The 10,686-nt window shown below is 34.1% G+C and overlaps 1 protein-coding gene across 4 annotated transcripts in view; it reads left to right on the top strand.

The window, feature by feature from the left end:
• Positions 1-309: 309 nt before the first annotated feature.
• Positions 310-10,686, top strand: part of LOC106762900 (3-hydroxyisobutyryl-CoA hydrolase-like protein 2, mitochondrial) — a 19,885-nt gene continuing 9,508 nt past the window's right edge. For 2 of the 4 annotated variants that reach the window (XM_014647019.2, XM_014647020.2), the window contains exons 1-10: positions 311-585; positions 682-762; positions 845-913; positions 1,059-1,122; positions 2,417-2,496; positions 3,605-3,688; positions 3,785-3,869; positions 4,822-4,907; positions 4,994-5,115; positions 8,367-8,427. In XM_014647019.2, the coding sequence (XP_014502505.1) occupies positions 460-585; positions 682-762; positions 845-913; positions 1,059-1,122; positions 2,417-2,496; positions 3,605-3,688; positions 3,785-3,869; positions 4,822-4,907; positions 4,994-5,115; positions 8,367-8,427 (858 nt within the window). In that variant the 5' untranslated portion in view covers positions 311-459. Of the gene's footprint in view, positions 586-681; positions 763-844; positions 914-1,058; positions 1,123-2,416; positions 2,497-3,604; positions 3,689-3,784; positions 3,870-4,821; positions 4,908-4,993; positions 5,116-8,366; positions 8,428-10,686 lie in introns of all 4 variants that reach the window. The other 2 variants (XM_022782476.1, XM_014647018.2) reach the window with 2 other exon arrangements.

Genomic DNA, 10,686 nt, shown 5'->3' with positions numbered 1-10,686 from the left:
TTTTTTTCTTGTATATAGCTTTTATTAATAATTCAGTATTTTTAGTGAAATTGAACATGCACCTATGAAGTTTCAACTTTGAAACTTATCGATATAAAAGTATACAGAATACAGGCTTCATTAAAATGGTGAACTAGATTTTAGGTTTTTCAGGAAATGTATTAATATTTTTATTATTGAATAAGATTGTTATGATATTTCTTATTCATTATTATACTTTTAAAGAAAGCCATAGTGACTCATAAAAGGGATTTCTTTTTGCACCCAAACAAACCCTAAGTTCAATTCGGGTTATGATATGGGCCTCTAAAACCCTCTCGGATCCCTGTGGAATGCCGAGGGAAGAACGTTCTTCAACTTCAGAACACGAGCTTCGTATTTTAATAATAACTCTAAACAGTTCAAACATCAAACACCTTGTCCGCACGCAAAAACTAGGAACCAGAAAGCGATTCGAAGATGCAGAGACTCAAAGCTCTGCTACCGCAAACAAGGGCCTCACTTCGCACTATCTATTCTTACCATCGAGCTTTCTCTGCTCAACCAAATTACGCAGAGCATGACGATGACGATTCTCAGGAGCAGGTTACATGACTCACATTTCTCGTGTGCGCTTTCTCTGTATTTTTTTTCTCTTTGCGTTTTTGTCTTTCAATTTATCACGTCGTTGTTTGATTCCAGATTCTAGTCGAAGGAAGAGCAAAATCACGAACAGCTATTCTCAACAGGCCTTCTTCGCTGAACTCGCTCAATGCGTCCATGGTACGGCATAGTTTTTCCTTTTTCTTTCCATGTTATGAGTACGTTCGTCTAAGGTAAAGGCTTAGTCGTTTTCATTTCGCAGGTTGGTCGATTGAAGAGGCTGTATGATTCGTGGGAAGAGAACTCTGACATTGGATTTGTTTTGATGAAGGTATCACTGTTGTTTTCACGCCACTAAGTTACCATTGAACTAAACGACATAATGATATCGTAATTCATAATTATTTTCTTTTTACTATGTTTATGGATATTGGTCATTATGTTGAGTTTGAGTTTCTATATTGAATGCTTTGAAGGGTAGTGGCAGAGCTTTCTGTTCTGGTGCAGATGTTCTTAGGTTGTATCACACACTCAATGAAGGTGAGTAGGGTATTAATATTTTATTAATTATTTAGCAAGTATATTGTCTTTTTAGTTTCATTACTTTAATTTCTAAGCACTCTCAATGTAAAAACTTTTACTCTGGTAATTAAACAGAAGTGATTTTAGGTATGAATTTTGATATAGTGATTATTAAAGTCAACCAAATTATCAAGCATCACAATTTGTTATGATAATGTTGCACTGCCACTGCATAAACTGTTTTCTTTATTTCATTCAATCTTTCAACTGGATACATCAAGTTCATTTAAATATGTTTTCACTTTTTTTGAGTAATTTATCTGATTACTGTTTGTGAGTTTACTTATGTTTTAGAGACTGTAGTTTTACTGACAAGCACATTGCCATTTGAGTAATTTCTATATAAAAAAGGTTGTTTTAGTAGCTTTCTAAAATCTACTTTGTATAAATGGTTAGTGCGAGCTAGTAGTTTTGATAAAGAAAATATGACTTAATAAGTCGATTTGGTTATTTTTTGGAGTGGAGGCGTAATGTATGTTTTTATATTTAAGAATCATGTCCTTGTGTGATAATATGAATGGTTGCTTGTTACTTATTGTCTTCATCTAAGTGATGTTTTTCTTTAATATCTCCACCTTCCACTTGTCTGTGTGTGTGTTTAGTTAGATGATGCCAAGGGACTAGATCACTCTTCTATGCTAATGGCCTCTGTATCTCAAGTCTTTTCATTTTCGTCTTTGCTGCCTGGCTGTATCTTGTCCTCCTATCTGTTTTAATTTTTTTTGTTTTCATTTTTGTTGAAATGTAATGTTTATTATTATTATTATTAATGTTTATGTAGGGGAACTTTCTATTAGGTTTTTCTAGGAGCTTCCTAATCTTTGGTATTCTGAACTACTGTCCCCTATAAATACAGTAGTATGTTGTATCATAAGATTAAGTGAAATAAAACAATTTTAGCTATTCTAAACTCTTTAAGTATTTTAATAATATTTGTTTACTGAAAAACAAAAGTATTATTTCAACATAGGACTCCTGAATCTCATTCAGACTGAGTCCTATTGCAAGGTGGTGATAAAAGGTTCACGTGCTTTGGTTGATTGACCCAAATTTTGGTAAAAAATAAATATTGCTGAGATACTCTTATAGTAATGAATTGTGATCAGATGGATAGCACAGATTAAGACAGTCAAGTCATGTTAGTATCATGATCTGTAATTAGTCTTGGTCACTTTTAATTTTCAGTTGCTTATTCATCAAAGGTGCATTTTTCATTTGTGAGTGATGACATTTTTAATTTTGTAATGAGCAGGAAATGCCGACGAAGCTGAACAGTTTTTCAAAACATTATATTCATTTGTATATCTTCAAGGGACTTATCTTAAACCACATGTAAGTTTTGAATAATTGCTGAAAGTGTTTTATTTGAGATATTGAGTGATGTGGTTTGAGGAATTGATATATACCTGACATAATTCTTTTTTGCTTATGTTCTTCACTTTCCGGTGGACCAATATTGATAATACTAGGCATGGTTGTTAAGCTACAGCATTAACTTGTAAACTTCTCGAGGTTAAGAGTTTACAAGTTGACTGCTGCTAATTGAGGTGAAGCAGTGGTGAAATTGTCTCTTGGTGAACTTGGATAAACCTGGTGGGAATGCTCAAACTCACTCAAAGCTGAGTTGGCGAGTCTGCCTCCATTTCAATTTAAAAGCCAATTGACATTGATCTTCTGGTCTCTTGCATGACTAGAATTCACTTTTAGATGTCATCTCTTACATCCTCTCTTTACATGTTTCCTACCCGTCAAATTGATGAAACCAAGGTCTGACATTTTCTGTTGTCAGCTCTCTCACATCAAACAATCTACAATTATTCCCTTGCTATTCCCCTCTCTGTCCCTCCCTCGATTCATTTGTGAAGCTTACTGAATTAGGCTTCCTTATCCCCGTTGCAAAACTTTAAAGGTGTAAATACCTATTGAAAATTTCCAAATAGTGTAGAGACTAACCAATAGTCAATTTTAAAGCAAATAAATTTAACCTTAATGCAAATAAATTTAAATTAAATTTAACCTTTAATAAAATTTCCACAAATAAATTTATGGCACCTGAATCAGCATGAGTGAATTTCTATAGTAATGGCACAAATGCAACCTGTTACTGGAAATACGAGGCTATGAAAAAGAGAAGATTTAGTACGAGTTGAGTTGAAATTTTCTTCATGGTTGAACCAAGTCCTTCTGTAAATTGAAAATAAGATGAACTATTAAAAACACCCATTTGTGTAGAATTTAAAGCAACTAGCAAGATGATTAGGCTAGTACGTTTTCTCATCCATTCATTGTGTATGTGAATATTGTCATATACTGTATGGTTATGGATAGTATCACAGCATAATGAATAACAATATGTCTTTTCTATACGATGAATTTTGAGTGTGTTTCTTAATGTGAAAAGTTTCTTTTCTATACGATGATTTTGCTGGCATTTATGTAGGTTGCCATTTTGGATGGAATAACAATGGGATGTGGATCTGGAATTTCTCTACCAGGGATGTTTCGTGTTGTAACAGATAAAACGGTATGTGATTTCTTCATTAGCTCATTCACTCAATGAATTGTTTTATATTTGCAATAAGTGCAGGCAGCTGAACCTTTTTCTGCTTAATCTTCTCAGTTTTTTTCTCACCCAGAGGCTCAAATAGGTTTCCACCCAGATGCAGGAGCTTCTTATATTTTGTCTCGGCTACCTGGCTACTTGGGTAATGTACATTTTGCATGCAATTTTAGAGCTGGACTCCTGTGTAACAGTTTTGATGTGCATTTTACTGATAGATCTAGTTTTTTTAAAATGCATTACTGTCATTTAAAAAAACTGGAACAGAAATCATGAACTAATCCTCAATAAGTTAACTACACAAAGTTGAAGAGAAATGTTTGTAGAAAGTATTTTCTGTGGAAGATAATTTTCATTTTGTCTTAATGAACCCAATTCCTTTCTTGAAAATGGCTGTTAAACTTTTGAATGGTTTCTGCATTCTGTTTCCTTAGGTTTAGATGTGGTCCGGAAATTGGACAAAATGATTGCTTTATTGTCGAAAACTTCCCTCATTAGTATGGACAGGATACAGAATCAGTGACATAAGTTGATTTTTTGCTTTGGAATTTTTATATTTCCAATACTAAAGTATTTTGAGAGTTCAAATTTCAGGATAAAATATATTTTTCTTATTTTATTTAACTAAATACACCAACTTTTTTCATAAGGAAGAATATCTGATGTGGCACTTATATAGTATCATCTGTGCAAATTTGTCACAGAATGTTTAGACGGATGTTATTATGAACAAATTATTATTGCTTTCATATTCTTTGTTACTTTTATTATTTTTAATATTATAAACTATTGATCACACTATTTTTTCTTTTTGAAGCGAAATGATTTTTTTTGTTGCAAATATTGTGTATGAAAAATCTTATCTTCTCTAGACTTTATGGGCTTAAGATTCCATTAGTTTCAGCAACCCAACCCCCTGCATAGCTCGAATCGGCTTTACTAAAGATATTTCCTACTGAATTTATACAACCATTTTCTTTCAAGAGCATTGGAATATTCTTGATTTTAACTATCGTTTTAAACTTGCTCTAATAGTCTTTGCTGTAAACAAGAAAATGGTTCCAAGAAATTTATTTATTCTATACTATTTTGTACAGGGGAATACTTAGCTCTTACTGGAGATAAGCTTAATGGTGTTGAAATGATTGCCTGCGGCCTTGCTACTCATTATTCATTAAATGCAGTATGTTTTTCTCTGTTCATATGTTTCTTTGTTCTATCTTTTGACCTACTTTTGCTTTGCTTACCATATTTGTGTTCTCCTGACAGAGGCTTGCTTTGCTTGAAGAACAACTCGGTAAACTAATCACAGATGAACCTTCTGTTGTTGAGGCATCCCTTGCACAGTATGGTGATATTGTTTACCCAGATAAGGGCAGTGTCCTTCACAGGTAGTGTTGCACAAGCTTGTCCTTATTTCTTTTTAGTGTTTATGACTTTTACGTATATATTTTTTTGGGAGGGGGTCATGAATATAATATCTCAGTTTTGCTCCTATCAATCCAGAAACTTCTGTTTAAACAATTGCTAAAGTCAACCATCATGAATCCTAGATAAAATGTTAACCAATGCCTTTAAAAGAGATATAGGTAGAATTTATTATCAAAACAAAAACATTATGTATATGGTAATTGGAAGAATTTTAAAAGGTGGTTTTGTGGTTGAATGAATGATTTTAATACGGAGACTAAAAGCCTCTAGGAAACACCCCTTTTTTCATTCATTACCAGAATCTTTAGATTTTATTAATAGTTTGTTACTGTGTTCGATCTAAAGAAATTAATATTCTGAAAAAAATGCAAGAGTGAATAAAGAATATTTTATACCGTTAATAATTTTTACCTTTTGGTAATTTAAAGTATTAAATTAGAAATTTTGTTAAATTATTTTTATTGTGTCTTTTGGTCACTTTTAAATTGGTTTACTATCATCCTAATAATCACCAATTACCATTAATTGCTAATTTTCCGAAATACTTGGTATTCCAACTGTCTCCCTTTAATCATCATTCCTTTCCATCTCTTTCTTGAGTATTGCTTGTTTTCAATTTCGAATTTGCTCCAGTCCATTGTATCGTCTTTTATTTTATTACTTATCGTTAGAAAATTGGAGCATATTTGTCTGTCAAGTGAGTCATGGAGATGTTGAAGACTGAAAGATGGAAGAGAGTATAATCTGAATGTGTTTGCAAGGTAAAAGAGCTTTCTCAGAGTCAATATTTGTAGGCAAATCCAGCCAGTAATCTTGAGGACAATGGACGCTGTGGTAGTGTAAGGAATACAGTTCTGCAATAGCATGAGTGTGCTGTAATCTTCTCATGTGATTGAATTGAGTTGGACTAGGAAGCTTGTTAGATTCACCCTGTGGTGTGATAAATTGGTTGCCTAGCGAGAACTTCAATGTTAATGTACTATAGTCAGAAATATGGGCTCCTAAAGTGGAAAGCCATGCTGCTCCTAAGACTAAATCGGCTCTTGAAACAGGCAATAAGAACACAGGCAACAATAATGAATGGCCCTGTATTTGGACTTCCAGGTCCTTAATAGCACCTTCAACCATTAAAGCACTACCATTACCAACCACAACCTTAAATTTCTGGATAGGTTCAATGGGTAATTTAAGGTAATGGGCCAACCGAGGCTGTAAAAAATTGTTTGAACTTCCACTGTCGAGATAGATTTGAATAGGCATGCCATGTATCGACCCTTGGAACCTCATGGTGCCTAACCCCTTAGGTCCGTTCAAAGCAATAAAGGATTAGTGAGGGTCACATTGACTGGCTGAGCCTTTGGCAACTTCAGTATCCTGGATATCATTGGGAGGGTCAACTTGCTCTTCATCATCATCCATTTGCAGCAACAAATAGTGTGTGTTAGGACATCTATTGGAGGAGTGAATTTGGACATTTTCTTGACATTAGAATTGCGAGAAGTGTTTGTTACTGGGAAGGCATTTGAGTCATGTTTGTAGCTTGTGTTTTAGGATAATAATTGTACTGGTACTGTTTGGGTTTAGGAACAGAGGAATATTTCTCCTCAACAATTTGGCAAGGGAAACATAACGAATCAAAGTGGTAGGGGCTTGAGCCAACAAAACAATCTAGAAGAGTCTCAGTTGTAACCCCTTGCACCTGGTTAGCTAGTGCTGTGAACTTAACATAGTAGTCCAGGACTGAACTTTCCTGAATAAGCTTGAACAAATTAGATATCGGGCATTCATACGGAGAAGGTCAAAATTCAAGTTAAGGCTCTAGTAAAAGTAATCTAGGTTGGAAAAGAATTAGATCTAGACATCATTTGGGACCTTGGCACAACATCTTTATCCATATGCACAACAATGATTGTTAAACGTTGTTCATCCAGTGTATTATAATACGTAAAGAATTGCTCAGCTCAAAATATCCATTGAAGAAACATCTTAGCCATCAAAGCAAGGAAAGTCCAATTTAATACTGCGAACCTGAAATGGTGTCTATGAAGAATGAGCTGCATAGCTTGTTTCCAGATTTGCAATTGATTGGAGTACAGGATCCAATGTAGTGTCCACCATTTTAGATCGAGCACTATCATAACATCTATGATTGGTCATTGTCTCCAACAGTCACTTGATGTCACGATTGGTTGCTGCTAAAGAATCAACAGAAAGATCCTTAAGGCGAGAAACCTCCACTGTGAGTTCCTTTGGACTAGTATTCTCCACTATGATTCAATGAGAGCACTAATTGCAAGGTAACATTACTGGCCTGCGAATAAATTGTGAAATCCAGCAGAACTTTGTGTCGCATTCTTATTCAATGGAAGGAAAGAAGTGCTAATTGCAGAATTCAATCAACATCGAAGTAACCAGAATCAAAAGTTCGTCATGGACAGAAAAGGGAAAACATGAGAGAGGAATTCTCATAATTCATCTATACCCCCCATTTTAATTCTTCGTGCCTATTGTACTAGTATTTCCTCGACACGTATTCTGTTACCCTTCAGTTTGGTATTTTGGATCTTGTGCCCTTGCCAACCTTCTTGCTCTGTGCTCCAGTTGACACGTGGCCGTGACTTACTTTCTGTCCAGTTATCTCATCACCCATTCTTTTCTCAACCTTCTTATTTGGCCTCATTACAGTGTTCCTTTTATTCATAATATAGAAATTTTGGAGAATGGATTCAGTGACTTTTAACTTTAGTTAAACTTCACTGAATTTTTAACTGGTTTCTTTTATTTTGTTTTGTTTGGGAAATTGAAGTTGGTCATTCAACACATGAAAATTGGCTAAAGCTACCGTGACTTTTCCTTGGGAAAAAGTCACTGAATCTGTCCTGAAAAAGAACCAGTGTGTGAGGAGAGTAACATCAATACCCGTTTCTAATATGACAGCAGTATCCTACAAATACATGCATGATAACAGGGGCAGACGTCTTATCTTGACTTGGAGAAAGATTATCATGAATAAAACAAGTAGAAGATTGAGGTGTTATCATATTTTTATACTAAAATGTTACTTCATTTATATACGGAAATAAATGATATATGAATCTATAAAATAGAAATGAATCTAAGAACTGTACAGCTGCTATTGAATATAGAATTCTAAACATTTTAATTTGAACTAATTTTCAGTTTCTGGGTGTTTCTTTCTTTCTTGACACAGGATTGATACTATCGACAGATGTTTCAGTCATGACACTGTGGAGGAAATTATTGAAGCTCTGGTAAGAATCGTATTAAATATCTATATTATGTTTGGTGAGTCCAGAGAGAGTTGAACTTAAAAAAAAAGTAACATCTTTTGGTCACTGTATATATATATATATATATATATATATATATATATATATACACACACACACACACTCACATACATGAATGACCCTGGGGAAAAATTTTTCACTAGCAATTGATAAGCATCGACACACTTGGGGAATCCACCCTTAAAATTTTGCTTTATGAGGGAGGGGGAGGGGGGGAGAGACATGCTATTCATTGTAGGACTTAGGTGCTGGGAAAGATAACAAATGAAACTAACTAACACTAAAAGGCTGAAAAACATGTTATTATCCCTAGGCTTAACTTTTCCCACACATTGGGTAATCAAAGTGAGATAATAAAAATAAATTCCACTACAATTGTTGTTGGAATACAAAAATACTAATCTACAATATGGTGGCTAAACACTCTTTTGTTTCTCTCTCAAAGGATTATCTCTCATGAAGTGAGGTTCTCTTTCTCTCAAAACTTTCCTGTTTTGGTTTCTAAAAAGTTATACCAAAATGAATAAAAACATTAGCTTTTATAGCCAGCCTTCCTTATTTATGGCTATATTTAAATAGACTAGTTTTTGTTTTTCTTCCTCCTATGTTGTTTTCTTACAAAATCTCTTGCACTCTATTTCCTTTTACTTATTATTTCATTTCCTTATATTTCTCGTCACCACTAGTGAAGGAAACCCATCCTCTCCACCTCCTAATTAAGGTGGAGGGCTCTAGTAGTCCTGCTGCATTTCTGCAAAATTCATACTAGTCCTTTGGTAAGGACTTGGTCATTATAGCTGTACTATTCTAATTAGTATGGATCTTTTCAAGTTGCCGTTGCTTCGCTTAGATTTGAATTTGTCACGTATCCAGTGATACCGCACGTCAAAATGTTTTCTTAAGAAAACTTGATTTTTTGCTCAAAGTTACACTGTTGCAATTACACAAGTATACTCTTGTTCTGCTCCAACTGATGCAGGCATCACTTCGTTTGTAATATTTCACCTTTCTCAAATTCTAGTTTTGTCGTTCCATCATCAGGACTAGAATGCTGAAGAGCTGCAAGACTGTTACATTGCTCAACATAAATCAGGAAGGGGAGGTCAATGGGTTTTCTTCTTTAAAGATGAAGAAATATATTAGTGAAAGAACAGATAGCACATAAAACAAAGAAAACTAGTCCTTTTCAAATTAGGAAGGAATGTAAGCTATATAAAGCTGATATTTTTTTTCAATTTGATATACGATTGTAGAAACTAACATTATGAGAGTTTAGCCACCTTATTGGCAATATTATTATTGTGTACCCATTGTATTGTAATTGGAAGATATTTATTTCTTGTCTCAATACGATTACATAGTGTGGGAAAGTTAGATGTAGGGATAATATATCATTTTTTGCATTGTAACAAGAGGTTTCATTTGTTTTCCTTTCCAACAGTAGGAACCTCATAACACCCAAATCCCTCTGAGAGAGACAAATGAAATACGTTTTTAGAAAATGCAAACATTTCTTCACCAGAATAATTTTTTAAACAGTACAAATTGACCAATCTTGAACTAAAATGACAGGGTTTTCAAACCTTATATGTAGCGTAGAATAACATGCAACTGAATTCATTTAAAAGATCTTAGCTGTTGACTTCACCAACTTAATTAAGATGCACACTTTTAACTTGAGAAATATTAGAATTTGGAACGCGCAAAATGACAATATTTAATCATGCTCACCCTTCAACACTTTGTCCAATCTCACAGAATTAACATCTCAAATCAAAGTCCTTCCCCTATCTGCAACCCACAGAGGTTGTGACTGTTATAAAATCTGACGAAAAACACAAAGTGGACTTCTTAAGGCGTGTATGTTCACTGTCTTTCAAGATTTATCCATGGTGGATTATGTAAATTTTCCAGGATACAACAAGATCTCCAGTTAAAGAAGTTAAAGAAGGTACTCAGAACACCAAGGCAACATAAAAAATACAGGCAACATATAAGCATTTTGTGTTGTTACATAACGAAATTTCAGTATTGATTATATCTTGATCCACAGTCCATGTGGAGACAGGACAACTCCATAGTATCTGTTAAGGAGTTGATTGTATATAGGAGAAGGGGTAAAGTCACAGAGCCTAATTGCCAAGGCAGTTAGGAATAGTTTTCTGTTAGAACTTATAGTAAGTGTTAAATAAGGGGGAATTAGTTAGTGAGTGATATAAA

This window comes from Vigna radiata, chromosome 6 (genome assembly GCF_000741045.1).
Source record: "Vigna radiata var. radiata cultivar VC1973A chromosome 6, Vradiata_ver6, whole genome shotgun sequence".
NCBI lineage: Eukaryota > Viridiplantae > Streptophyta > Magnoliopsida > Fabales > Fabaceae > Vigna > Vigna radiata.
Note: the sequence above shows the minus strand (reverse complement) of the source record. Positions and strands in the feature narration are given on the sequence as shown.